Source organism: Neofelis nebulosa, chromosome 6, assembly GCF_028018385.1.
Source record: "Neofelis nebulosa isolate mNeoNeb1 chromosome 6, mNeoNeb1.pri, whole genome shotgun sequence".
NCBI classification, from domain to species: Eukaryota; Metazoa; Chordata; class Mammalia; order Carnivora; family Felidae; genus Neofelis; species Neofelis nebulosa.
Window position 1 is genome coordinate 44,721,145 of NC_080787.1, and position 14,611 is coordinate 44,735,755.

The following is a 14,611-nucleotide window of genomic DNA, read 5'->3' on the forward strand; positions in this document are numbered from 1 at the left end:
CCACTGGACCTAAATTGACAAGGGAAATGAAAGTCTACATGGTTCAGGGCCAGGCGTAGGCCTGCCCGCTTGCCCCAGACCCAGCCTAGCATCAGAGACAGACAAACAGCCACCCCCCACCCCGGCCCAACCTTCCCATACTCTTCAGTGTTCCTGGCAGGAGCCTGACGGCATTAGATAGTACCCTCTCTTGCGGATCTACAGAACGTTTAATGTTCTCTACGTCTTGAAGTGAAATGCAGCAGGAAAAGGATATTATTGAGGACTGATCCCACGCCACCACTCACAGACATAAAGTTAGAATTTTAAACATACCTTTTAATTTGGAACTGGGGCTAGGAGGCAGGAAGGGCACTAGGGCAGAGTCTGGGATTAGAACGTAACAGAGCAGGGTTAAGTCAAGCAGTTGGGTCAGGGGTGACAGCTGCCTGCTAGAGGAGGGTCAGCCTCAAAGTATCGATCCAGCATGGCCTCCACCTGTCCCTCTTCATAGTCTAACACCTGGAACCTCGAGCCGTCTGCCGCTCCCCGGATCATGGCTGAAAGCACTGAGCAGGGTGGAGGAAAGTAATGGTGGCTCCCATCCACACTCCCCTGCCCCCCCCCCCCCGCTCCCCTCCCTGTCCCATTTTGGGGGTAGGCACTGTACCCAGAGCCCCCTCAGGGAAGGAGCTGAGGGCTGGGTCCACAGAAAGCTGGGGTGGAAAAGGGGCCATCCAGGGCTTGAAGTGCTCACCTCGGCCAGATTGTGGACGGAACAGGCACAGAATTCGCTTATTGAGGGCCATGGCCCGGCCCAACTCATAGCCTACCCCCAACGACGGTTGGGTCACTTCTGCCACCACCACTGGGAAGAAAAGAGACTAAGGCTCAATACCCGGGGCTTGTGAGGGAGAAATGACAAGACTCTGGGTGTGGTGAGAAGAGAACTCTGGGGAGTCCCTTCTAGGTGTGGACGGGATCTAACATCCCAGAGGAGTTTGTGGATAGGAGGTGCGAGGGTGGGGGGAACTGCTCACCATCTGCCTGCTGCAGCCAGGCCAGGTCCCGCTCATGGATGAAACTGTCACCTACAGTAGCCTCTTCCCCTGTGGATGAGGAAAAGCTGGTCAAGGCCAAGCCCCTGCCTGGTCCTCAGCACTCAGTACCTCTCCTATGCCCTTGCCACCCCCACATTCACCCTGCCGCATGCTAGGTGACCAGGGACCCACCCAACACTAAGGTTCCATGAAAAGGAGTGAGGAAATAACCACAAGAAAGATTCAATCCCATGCTAGGAGGGATGTGTGATTAGGGCCAGATGAGTGACACAGATGAGATTAAGGGAAGGACTATACCTCAGTGTGTGACAGGGATCAGAGATGGAAAGGAGGAGGAATATCCTCCTCCAGTGCGGGATGGAAATGGGCAGTAGCAAGAGAACGCCCGTGCAAAGAAGGATGAACAACTAGGGAGCCTGAGTGGCTCTCGAGGTTTGGTGGGTGCCAGAATCAGCCGAGAGCTCGATATGAGGTCAGGATGCTTCAGGAGCTCTTCAGAGGAGTGTGAACCGCACCAAACTTTGAGCACCAGTGCTGTAATACAGCCCATGACCAGTAGGAGGTGGTGGAAAGGAAGGTAGGAGAGGCTCTGACTGGGATCAGTATCTCATTTCCAGCTTGATTAAACGTTACCTCCGGAATCAGAGCAGAATCACTGGAGAGTCCGTTAAAAATGAATTCTAAGCCTTCAACCCAGACTGTGCTATGTGAATCTGCATTTTAAACAAGTTCCCTCAGACTTCCTTTGAGCACACTGAAGTTCCGGAACCAGTAGGTGGGCGTGGACGGGACTAGCGGTGAAACCAAACGAACCTTAAGCTTCTGGGTCCTGCACTTGCACAAGCCCTTCCCAACGCCCTAGCAATTTTGTGATTTCACCTTTTTAAAGAGGGGTCACAGAACTGCATTAGATATTACAAATCCTGGACCCGCTCCTCGGTCGGGCGAGGGGAAAAAAAAGGTTTTCTGAGCAGAAGTTACGAGAGTTTTGGCGCGATTTTCAAAGTAGAAAACTCGCCGAGATTCCAGACCAAATCTGATCAAAGCAATATTTTTGAAAGACCCAGCAGCCAGGAAGTAGCCTGACGAGAGTACGTGAGAGAAGGTGGTGGCAAGAATTGGGGTCCTTCGGGCCCAAGACAGGGCGGATATCTTGACCGCAAAGGGGGATAAGCTTGATCTTAGGTAGGGGAGCAGATGCCAGCGGGAAGCTGAGAACTGAAGCAGCCCCATTCACTCCCATTCTGCTCCTCCCTGCTCAGTCCCTGCAAAGAGGTGAAGTTCTCCAGGAAAGAATCGAGGTCAAGATAACAAATGAATGCGGAGACTGAGCTCCCACCCGCAAGTTCACGGGACCCACGCGGTCCGAACCTCGGCTCCCCTTCCCCGCTGGGCAGGAGGGAGGGCTCCGGGCCGTAGGGACGCGCGGCCGGCCGGTGGTCCGATGGCCGCCGCCGAGCGGAGTGCAATCTCGGTAGCGGGGCGGGACCGGCCCGCTCCCCCGCCGCCCGCACCCCGGGCCCGGCCGCGCGCGCCCCGCCTCTCGCCTCACCGCGCGCGCTCAGCTCCTTGGCCGCCACGTGCTCCGTGAGCACCGCCCCGAAGCGCCGCAGCCGAGACACGATCCGTTCGTACAGCGCCCAGTCCTCGCGTCCGCCGCGGATGCTCCCGCAGAAGTACAGGGCCTGGCGGCCCCCCTGGCCCGGCTCCCCGCATTCCCGCGCTCCGGCCTCCGCCGCCGCCATCCTCGCCGCCGCCGCCGTCTCTCAGTTTCCCGCGCCAGGGGGCGCCCGCTCGCGGCCACGTGACTCGGCCGGCCCTCCCTGGGTCCGAGGAGGCCCCTCCTGCGACTGGCGGCGAGCTGGGAGCGTGGCATTAGCCTCCAGACGCTGAGGACAGCACGGGCCAGGGGCGGAAACCCACCGCGCCGACTTCGTCACTGCAGCTTGCCTCCCACCCCCACCCGGTCCTGTTGGCCTTGGCCTTTCCCATCTCAGCTAGACGCAAGTGCATCATTCCCTGGTGATTCTTACCTCGTGGACCCCATCTCCTACTACTACCACTCACTTTTCTGCAGCCACGCTGGCTTTCCTGGCTGTTCTTCAAGTATGCTGGCCATGCCCTTGCCTCAGAGCCTTTGCATTTGCTGTTCCCTGGAACTCTTTTTCTCCCAGGTAGTTCCCTGGAGCCTTCCCTCAGCTCTTCCAAGTCTGTTCACGGGTCACCTTCCCTGACCACCCTATTCAACATGGCAGGCTCCTATTCCCAGAACTCCCCATCGCCCTTCCCTGCCTTACCTTTTCTCCTCAAACCCATGAACTGTGTCATCATGATCTGAGCCGAACTCGAGTTAGAGGCTTAATGACGGAGCCACCCAGGCACCCTTGTTGTATGTCTTTCTATGCCCAGTAGAATATAAGTCCCCAGGAGGGCAGGAACTTTTACAGTTTTGTTTACTGCTATATCCCTGGGTTCTGGAACTCTACTTGGCACATAGGAACGATTTACCAAATATTTGTTAATGCATGAGTGGATTCAAATGAGAAGTTATATTTGCAGCACGTTGTAATCTGCTCCGCCCTGTTGTAGGCTGACAGAAGCAGGAGCTCCAGGGAGGCTGCCAAACACACCATTATTCACTGGTGGTAACAATGGTCTCCCCCTCATTTTACTATGAAAATAACACAAATATAGGACCAAAAAATCAAACGGAACAAGAGAGTACCTGGTGGAAAGTGAGTCCTGAGACCCCAATCCCATTCCCTAGAGAAAAGCGCTGGCATGCTTCCTTCTGAATTCTTCCTGAATGATAACTGTAAAATACCTAAGTATGGGTTACAGAGCTGACATCATTTTTAAAAATGCAAAAGACACAAGGGTGCCTGGCTGGCTCAGTTGGAAGAGCGTGTGACTCTTGACCTCGGGGTTGTGAGTTCAAGCCCCACATTGGGTGTAGAGATTACTTAAATAAATAAATAACCAAACAAGAAATGCAGGGGCGCCTGGGTGGCTCAGTCCGTTAAGCATCCAACTCTTGATGTTGGCTCAGGTCACCATCTCAGGGTTGATGAGATTCTCTCTTGGGATGCTCTCTCTCCCTTTCTCTCTGTGTCTCCCCCACTTGCATGCATGCACATACACTCTCTGTCTCAAGTGAATAAATAAACACTTTTTTTAAAAATGAAAAGACACAAAGAGAAGGCAAAGAGATTTCAGTATCTCTGTCCTCCGTGGGCACGGCCACAGATAGCCGGACCGTGGGGCAAACATGTATGTGGAGCCATGCATTAGGGCCCCAGGCTCTCTCTCATACACATTCACATACACCTCTAGGAAAGAAGCTTCGTGTGCCAGCTCTCTGCTGTCAGCTCAGAGCCAGCTTTGGATCCTGTCACCCTCTCTCTCTGCCCCTCCCCCACTTGCACGCGCACGTGTGCGCCCTCTCTCTCTCTCTCAAAAATAAACATTAAAAAAAAAAGGAAGCTTCATGTGCCAGATAACTTGATGGGCAATCTCCTTTCCCCTCCTGATTCTTGCCACACTTTCCCATAGGAGAGGAACCCACGTACACATGTACACACAAAGCATCCTGTCTCTGCCTCTATGTCTTAAAGAAAATAAACCAGCCTCTCTCTCCTTAGGGTCACACCTGTGATGTGGCTGCCATTCCCCGTTCGACCTCAGGCTGAAGGCGAAAGAGTAGAAGGAATATTTTGTGTTTCTCCAAATGGTAAAACAAAGCCCTGAAATTGGTTCTATATCCACTGTCAGATGGGTGAGGACGCAGACCCAGCTGTGGCTTGCAGCTCAGACCCTCCAGCTCAGTGCAGGGAGGCCTGAGGTGGAGGGAGGGGGCACTAAGTGGTGGATGGGGGGCCGGGGGAGGGGGGCACTCTAGTGAGACAGCCCGATGGAGGACAGTATCTCACCACATGACAGGAGGCCAGAATCAAGTCCTAATTCAGTTTCTGGCGAGCTCTGTGACCTTGAGCACATCCCTTAAGCTCTCTGAGCTTCAGTTTCCTCATCTCTAAGTAGGAAACGTTATGCTGCCCTTACATTTTGAGTATGATGCAATTTCCCTAAGTATATGAGAGCACTTTACAAAACACAAATGCTCTACAAATCTAAGTCATTGCTCAGTTCAACAAAACTGTTTCCATTACAGACAATGTCAAACTTATATCCTAGTAGAGAGAAGAGTGGAAGAGTATATAGTGCATAATTCCATTTAAATGATCTGCGTGCTGTCTCTCTAAATAGGGTTTTTCTGGACATGTCATTTACATGGACTCATTTAATAATTTTCACAAAGGATTACTAAATTGTACACTTATAATCGATAGAATGTATTGATGTGTAAATTATACTTCATAAAGCTGTCTTTTAAAAGCAAAACTAGGGGCACCTGGGTGGCTCAGTTGGTTAAGCATCTGACTCTTGATTTAGGCTCAGATCATGATCCCACGTTCATGGGATTGGGCTCCACATTGGGCTCCATGCTGAGCATGGAGCCTGCTCAAGATTCTCTCCCTCCCTACTGCCATCACTCATGCTTTCTTTCTAAAAAAAATAAGTAAAACTAGGGGTACCTAGGTGGCTCAGTGGGTTGAGCACCCGACTTTGGCTTAGGTCATGATCTGGCAGTCCATGAGTTCGAGCCCTGTGTTAGGCTCTGTGCTGAGCGCTCAGAGCCTGAAGCCTGCTTTGGATTCTGTGTCTCCCTCTCTCTCTGCCCCTCCCCCACTCATGCTCTGTCTCTCTGTCTCAAAAAAAAAAATGTTAAAAAAATTTTTTAAATAAAATAAGTAAAACTTAAAAAATAATGAATAGGGGCACTTGGGTGGCTCAGTCGGTTAAGTGCGCAACTTCAGCTCAGTTCATGATCTTGTGGTTCGGGGTTCAAGCCCTGCGTTGGGCTCACTGCTGTCAGCACAGAGCCTGCTTGGGATCCTGTCTCCCTCTCTCTCTGCCCCTCCCCAGCTCAAGCTTTCTCTCTGTCTCAAAAATAAATGAAAACATTAAAAAAAATTTTTAATAAATAAATAAAAAGCAAAACTAAAGTATGGGAAATAAGAAATAATATAATGAGACTCAGCAATTATCGATTTGTGGCCAATCTGGTTTTATCTATATATGCCCATGTCCAATTTCCTTGCTCTACTGTTTTGCTGCAAATTCAAGATTACATTATTTTGGTTGTAAATATATTAATATGTGCTTCTAAAAGATACTCTTTTTTAAAAACATATAACCAAAATATCATTATCCCAGCTAAAATATTTGACAAGATTTTTTAAAGTCATCAAATATTCTACCACTGTTAAAATCTCCAGTTGTCTTAAAAATATTATAAATGTTTGTGTACAGTTTGTTTAAAAGCAGAAGCCACATAAAATCCACATGTTGTGATTGGCTGATATGTCTTTTAAGACAATTTTAACCAATATGTTGCCCCTCCATATCGTCGCCTCCCAGCCCCCTCATTTGTCCTGCAGTTTCCTACAGTCTGGACCTTACTGATTATATCCCTGTGGTGTCATTTAAAGTGTTCCTCTGTCCTATAAATTGGAGTTGGATGTGGAAGCTTGATCAGATTCATAATTTTGGGCAAGACTATTTCACAGGTGTACTCCCATCGTGGGGCACATAGCATCTGGATGTCCCTCTTTTGATGTTAGTAGCCAAGGATGCTCAATGCCCTGATTCATCCCTTCATTCATTCATTCATTCATTCATCCATTCCTGGGACATACCAATAAAAATTTTTTATTATAAGATAAAATCCACCTGCAGCAAACTACCTTAAAGCAAATTAATTATTATAAAACAAACACTCTCGTAACCACCATTCACATCAAGAAATAGATCTTTAGGGGCGCCTGGGTGGCGCAGTCGGTTAAGCGTCCGACTTCAGCCAGGTCACGATCTCGCGGTCCGTGAGTTCGAGCCCCGCGTCAGGCTCTGGGCTGATGGCTCGGAGCCTGGAGCCTGTTTCCGATTCTGTGTCTCCCTCTCTCTCTGCCCCTCCCCCGTTCATGCTCTGTCTCTCTCTGTCCCAAAAATAAATTAAAAACGTTGAAAAAAAATTAAAAAAAAAAAAAAAAAGAAAAGAAATAGATCTTTAGCCTCCCAGAAGTTTCCATGTGTCCTATCCCAGTGACAGCCTCTTTATTCCCTCCAAAAGTAGCCACTGCCCTTACTTTTTATAGTAAGGACCAAAAAAGGGCATAAGTAAACTTCCTTATGCTTCTTTATGGTTTTATCACCCAAACGTACATCCCTAGTCCTATGGTTTAAATGGACTCATTTTTTATATGTTTTTAAAGTCTCTTTTAATCTACAGCTTTGAAGGTACTTTTTTTTTTTTTTTTTTTTTTTTTGAGGTATTTGTTTTGTGTGAGACACTCAGTGGGCACTCAAGGAACTACAAAAAAAAAAAAAAAAGTACAGTCTGAAACTTTAGACTCTGGTCTGGGGAAGGGCCAGCCTTGGCTCAAGAATAGACGTCAACAGGGGCGCCTGGGTGGCGCAGTCAGTTAAGCGTCCGACTTCAGCCAGGACACGATCTCGCGGTCCGTGAGTTCGAGCCCCGCGTCAGGCTCTGAGCTGATGGCTCGGAGCCTGGAGCCTGTTTCCGATTCTGTGTCTCCCTCTCTCTCTGCCCCTCCCCCGTTCATGCTCTGTCTCTCTCTGTCCCAAAAATAAATAAAAAACGTTGGAAAAAAAAATTAAAAAAAAAAAAAGAATAGACGTCAACTAGGGCCCTCTGGGTGGCTCAGGCGGTTAAGCATCTGACTTTGGCTCAGGTCAGGATCTCACAGTTCATGAGTTTGAGCCCCACGTCAGGCTCTGTGCTGACAGCTCAGAGCCTGGAGACTGCTTCGGATTCTGTGACTCTGTGTCTCTGCCCTTCTGCTCATGATCTGTCCCTCAAAAATAAATAAACGTTAAAAAAAAATTTCTTTTTAAATAATAATAAAAAAGAATAGAGGTCAGCTTAATGCCAAGCAGCAATGTGCAAAGGGTTGAACAGTTCCAGGAAAGCAGAGATCAAGCACATGGAATGTACCTTCCAATGTATCCTCCCACTTCTGCTGGTTAACACCCAGATCAAACAAACACCTGCTTCCCACCAAGAAGGAATAGCAGGGACCAGATTTACCCTCCCATTGTTCATTTTGTGCTCATTTTTTTTTTTTTAATGTTTATTTATTTCTGAGACAGAGAGAGACAGAGCATGTGGGGGGGGGGGGGAGGGGCAGAGAGAGAGGGAGACACAGAATCTGAAGCAGGCTACAGGCTCCGAGGCTCGGAGGCTCCGAGCACAGAGCCCAACGCGGGGCTCAAACTCACAAACCGTGAGATCATGACCTGAGCCAAAGTCGGTCGCTTAACCGACTGAGCCATCCAGGCGCCTGCCCCATCATTTGTTTGTTTTTCAAATGTGATGATGTTCCTTTCTCAGATACGTTGTAGAGAAAGCAGGATTGAGGATCTCTCTCTATATATAGTGTGTATATATATATATATATATGTATATATATATATATATATATATATATATATATACATATATATATATATATATATTTATATACTATCCGCTTTTAGCGGAGCTTGAACTCATGAACCATGAGGTCGTGACCTGAAACGAAACCAAGAGTCAAACGCTTAATTGACTGAACCACCCAGGCATCCCTCTTTTTTTTTTTTTTTTTTTTAATGCAAAGTCTCCACCCAACATGGGGCTTGAACTCAAGACCCTGAGATTAAGATTTGCGTGCTCTACCCTGTGTCAGGCTCTGTGCTGACAGCTCAGAGCCTGGAGCCTGCTTCAGATTCTGTCTCCCTCTCTCTCTGCCCCTCCCCTGCTTGCAGTCTGTCTCTCTCAAAATTAAATAAACATTAAAAAATAATTAAAAAAAAAAGATGTGCATGCTCTACTGACTGAGCCAACCAGGTGCCCCCTGGAGTCTTCCTCACCATCTCAATTGCTAGGATGTTTTCTTGCTAGTGGCATCACTTATGATGGGAATTTTGTGCAAGGAGGGAATACCTAGACTCATACTCCACTCTTCTGTGTTAGGCATCCATAGAGGCCAAAACAGGGAGTTCAGCCTTAGTGCTCAATTTTAGATTTTTTTTTTTTGTGAATAATTATTAATTTAAAATTTTATTACAAAATATTTCAAGTATGAGTGAAGTTTGGAGAATGGTATATCAAATATCCTAGTATCCACTACTCAGGTTTTTCAAATCTTAAAATTTTGTTGTATCTATTTCAGATCTATCTATGTATTATATATATTATAATATGTATTATAAATATTATCTGTTATGTATAGAATAGATATGTATGTATATAAAATCTAGGTACAATAGATATTTACATATATAACAGATAATATATCTAAAATAGATAATGGATAATAGATAATATATTACCTGCATATAATCGTCTATACACATGTACACTAGATCAAACTTGTTGGTTATATTTTTATTTTTCATTATTTTTCTTTTTTTAATTGTTTATTTATTTTTGAGAGAAAGAGAGACAGAGACTGAGAGAGATAGAGTGCCAGCGGGGGAGGGGCAGAGAAACAGGGAGACACAGAATCTGAAGCAGGCTCCAGGCTCTGAGCTGTCAGCACAGAGCTTGATGTGGGGCTCAAACTCATGAACCACAAGATCCTGACCTGAGCCAAAGTTGGACGCTTAACTTACTGAGCCACCCAGGTGCCCCTATATTTTTATTTTACAAATATTCTATAGCTTTACTTTTTTTTTTTTTTTTGGCCCATTTGATTTATCAATTACTGAGGTAATTTTGTTAAAATATCCCTTTGACAGTGGATTTACATTTTTTTCCATGTAATTTTACCTATTTTTACTCTGTTTTCTGAAACTATTATTAGGTGAGTGCAAGTTTAGACTTTTTATGTGTTCTTGGTGGTATACTTTTTGTCCTCATGATGTGACCCACTTTTTTCCTGATAAATCCTTTGGACTTGCATATTTTTACATCTTCAGTTTTAACCTTTTTTTAATCCAATGTGTCTCTATTAAGCAGTTTATATTTGCATTTTTAAGAAACCGGTGCTCTATTAATCAATGAATTTCTTCCATTTATATTTATTGTGATTAATATTTGGATTTTTTTCCTCTTATCCTCTTTTGTGCTTTATATTTACCATGCTTTTCCTTGCTCCTTTTGTTGTATGTCATGCTTTCTTTTCTGTGATTAAAAAAATTTTTTGTCACTGCATTAGTTTTAGATGTACAACATAGTGACCTGATATATATATATATACTGTGAAATGTTCACCACAATAGGGTTAGTTAACATTCATTACCACACACAGTTATAAATGCTTTTTCTTGCGATGAGAACTTTTATGATGTACTCTCTTAGCAACCCTCAAATATACAATGCAGTATTATTAACTGTAGTCACCATGCTGTACCTTACTTACCTAGGACTTATTTGTCTTATAACTGGAAGTTTATATCTTTTGATCACCTTCTTCCACTTGACTCAATGTCCCACCTCCCCTGACTCTGGTAACCACCAATTTGTTCTCTGTATCTATGAATTTGTTTTTGTTGTTGGTTCAAGATGGATCATAGCCATTCTAACAAGCATAAGGTGACGTATCATTGTGTTTGGATTTTTTAAAAAAGTAATCTGTACACCCAACATGGGGCTTGAACCTACGACCCTGAGATCAAGAGTTGTACGCTCTACAGACTGAGCCAGCCAGGCATCACAAAGATTTTATTTTTAAGTAATCTCTACACCCAATGTGTATTTTTAAGTAATTTCTACACCCAACTTATAACCCTGATATCAAGAATTGCATGCTTCACCAACTGAGCCAACCAGGCACCCCTATCGTTGTGGTTTTGATTTGCATTTCCCTAATGATTAGTGATGTTAAGCACATTTTCATGCTCCTGTTGGCCATTTGTATGCCTTCTTTTGAAAAGTATCTATTCAGGCCCTTTGGCCATTTTTAATTAGATCATTTTTTTGTGCTATTGAGTTTTGTGAATTCTTTATATATTTTGGATATTAACCCTTTATCAGATATATTGTTTGTAAATATTTTGTCCCATTCCATATGTTGTCTTTTCATTTTTCTGACTTTTTTTTTGGGGGGGGAGTGAGTTTTGTTTTTGTTTTTGTTTTCTTGCTATGCAGAAGCTTTTTAGTTTGATGTAGTCCCACTTGTCTATTTATTTTTGTTGTTGCTTATACTTTAGGTGTCATATCAAGAAAATCCCAGTGCCAATACCCATGCAAAATAGCTTTTCCCCTATGTTTTCTTCTAGGAGTTATATGGTTTCAGGTCTTACATTTAAGTCTTTAATCCAACTCGAGTTAATTTTTTGTGAGTGGTATAAAATAGGGGTTTAGTTTCATTCTTTTTTTAAAGTTTATTTATTTATTTTTGAGAGAGAAAGAGAGAGAGAGAACATGCACACACACGGGGGAGGGGCAGACAGAGAGAAGGAGACAGAGAATCCCAAGCAGGTTCCCAGCTGTCTGCACAGAGCCCGAAGTAGGGCTCAAACCCATGAACCGTGAGATTGTGACCTAAGCTGAAATCAAGAGTCAGATACTTAACCGACTGAGCCACCCAGGAGCCCCTCATTTCATTCTTTCACATGTGAATATCAGTTTTCCCAGCACCGTTTATTGGAGAGATTGTCTTGTCCAAAAACAATTTTTTTTTTAATTGAAGGATAGTTGACACACAATGTTTCAGGTGTACCACATAGTAGCTTGACAAGTCTAGACATATATTCACCACAAGTGTAGCTCCCATCTGACACCATACAACACTATTACAGTACCATTGACTATGTTCCCCATGACCTATTCCATAACTAGAAGCCTGTATCTCCCACTTCCTGTCACCCATTTTGTCCATTCTCCCACCACCTCCCCCCCTGGACACCATGTTTGTTCTCTATATTTAGGAGTCTGTGTCTCTTTTGTTGTTATTGCTTTTTGTTTGTTTTAGATTCCACATGTAAGTGAAATCACAGTGTCTCTCTCTGTCTGACATATTCCACTTAGCGTGATGTCCTCTGTGTCCATCCATGTTGTCACAAATGGCAAGATCTTATTCTTTTTTATGGCTGAGTAATATTCCACCATCTACATATACCACATCTTCTTTATCCATTCATGTATCGGTGAGCATTTAGGTTGCTTCCATATAATGGCTATTGTAAATAATGCTGCAGTGAACTAAGGGGTGCACATATCTTTTTAAAGTAGTGTTTGCAGGGGTGCCTGTGTGGCTCAGTTAAATGTCTGACTTAGGCTCAGGTCACGAGCTCAGGGTTCATGAGTTCAAGCCCTGCGTCAGGCTCTGTGCTAACAGCTCAGAGCCTGGAGCCCGCTTCGGATTCCGTGTCTCCCTCTCTCTTTGCCCCTCCCCTGCTCACGCTCTGTCTCTCTCTCTCAAAAATAAACATTAAATAAATAAATAAAATAGTGTTTTCATTTTTCAGTTTCTTCAGATAAATACCCAGAAATGGAGTTATTGGATCATGTGGTACTTCTATTTTTTTTTTTTTTATGATTTTTTCCCCAAGTTTTTATTTAATTCCAGTCAGTTAACATACAATGTAATATTAGTTTCAGGTGTAAAATTTAGTGATTCAACATTTGCATACAACACCCGGTGCTCATCACAAGTGCCCTCCTTAATCCTCATCTTCTATTTCCCACATCCCTCCACCTCCTTCCCCCCTGGTAACCATCAGTTTGTTCTCTACAGTTAAGAGTCTGTTTCTCAATTTTCCTCTGTCACCCCACCTATGTTCCTTTGTTTTGTTACTTAAATTATGCATATGAGGGAAATCATATGGTATTTGTCTTTCTCTGACTGACTTATTTCACTTAGCATAATACTCTAGCTCCATCCACATTGTTGCAAATGGCAAGATTTCATTCTTTTTAACGATTTTGTTTTAAAAGTTTATTTTGAGAGAGAGAGTGTGCAAACAGGAGCAGGAGAGGGGCAGAGAGAGAGAGAGAGAGAATCCCAAGCAGGCTCCACACAGCACAACATGGGGCTCAAACCTCCTGATCATGAGATCATGACCTGAGCCAAATCAAGAGTCAAATGCTTAACTGACTGAGCCACCCAGGCACCCCTGAAGTTTTTAAAATTTATTTATTTATTTTGAAAGCGAGACAGACAGACAGACAGAGAGGGAGAGACAGAGAATCCCAAGTAGGTTCTGCATTGTCAGTGCAGAGCCCGACATGGGGCTTGAACTTGTGAACCATGAGACCATGACCTGAGATGAAGTCGGAGGCTTAACCAACTGCCACCCAGGTGCCCCTAAAGATTTTATTTTTAAGTAATGTCTACACCCACATGGGGCTTGAACTCACAACCCTGAGATCCAGAGTTGCATATTCTACTGACTGAGCCATCCAGGTGCCCCTATTTTTAGTTTTTGGAGGAACCTCCCTACTGTTTTCCACCGTGACTGCACCCATTTACACTCCCACCAACAATGCGTGAGTGTTCCCTTTTCTCCACATCCTTGCCAACACTTGTTATTTCTTATCTTTTTGATAGTAGCCATTCTGAGGTGTAAGGGGATGCCTCACTGTGGTTTTGATTTGCATTTCCCTGATGATTAGTGATGTTAAGTATCTTTTTGTGTGTCTGTTGGCCACATGTATGGAAGAGACTGTCTTTTCTTCACTGACTATTCTTGGCTCCCTTGTCAAATATTAGTTGGCCATATATGCATGGGCTTATTTCTGGGCTCTCAGTTCTGTTCCATTGGTTATGTGTCTGTCTTTATGCTGGTACCTTACTCTTTTGATTTTGTAGCTTTGTAACGTAGCTTGAAATCAGAAGGTGTGATGCCTCCCACTTTATTCTTCTTTCTCAGGACTACCTTAGTTATTCAGGGTCTTTTCTGGTTCTGTATAACTTTTAAGATTGTTTTTTCTACTCCTGTAAAAAATGTCATTGGATTCTTGATAGGGATTGCTTTCAATCTACAGATGGCTTTGGGTAGTATGGTACATTTTCATGTACCTATTGGCTAGTGCATGTCTTTTTTGGAAAAATGTCTATTTAGATGCTCTGCCCATTTTTTTTGAGGGGGGGCACAAGTAAGCAAGGAGCGGACACAGAATCCCAGGGGGGAAAGAGAGACAGAGAGAGAGAGAGAGAGAGAGAGAGAGAGAGAGAAAGAGAAGCAGGGCTCACCCAAAGCGGGGCACACCCAAAGCAGGGCTTGAGCTCACCTGATGTGGGATTTGAACTCACGAATCGAGAGATCATGACCTGAGCCAAAGTCAGATGCTTAATGACTGAGCCATCCAGGCACCCTGCCCATTTTTAAAGTGGATTGTCCTTTCTTTCCCCCTATTGAATTGTATGAGTTCTTTATATATTTCAGATATTAACCCTTTACCAGATATATGATTTAAGAAATTTTTTTTTTTTACATTTTATTTATTTTTGAGAGAGAGAGAGAGAGAGAGAGAGCGAGCACAAGTGGGGGAGAGGCAGAGAGAGGGA

At 44.5% G+C, this 14,611-nt stretch overlaps 1 protein-coding gene across 1 annotated transcript; it reads right to left on the minus strand.

Moving 5' to 3' along the window:
* Positions 1-297: 297 nt before the first annotated feature.
* Positions 298-2,830, minus strand: DNPH1 (2'-deoxynucleoside 5'-phosphate N-hydrolase 1). Its single transcript, XM_058734029.1, has 4 exons — positions 2,593-2,830; positions 1,020-1,088; positions 737-847; positions 298-548 (listed from the first exon to the last, which is right to left on the minus strand). The coding sequence occupies exons 1-4, from the start codon at positions 2,783-2,785 to the stop codon at positions 412-414; spliced, it is 510 nt and encodes a 169-aa protein (XP_058590012.1). The 5' UTR covers positions 2,786-2,830; the 3' UTR covers positions 298-411.
* Between the last annotated feature and the right edge of the window lie 11,781 nt (positions 2,831-14,611).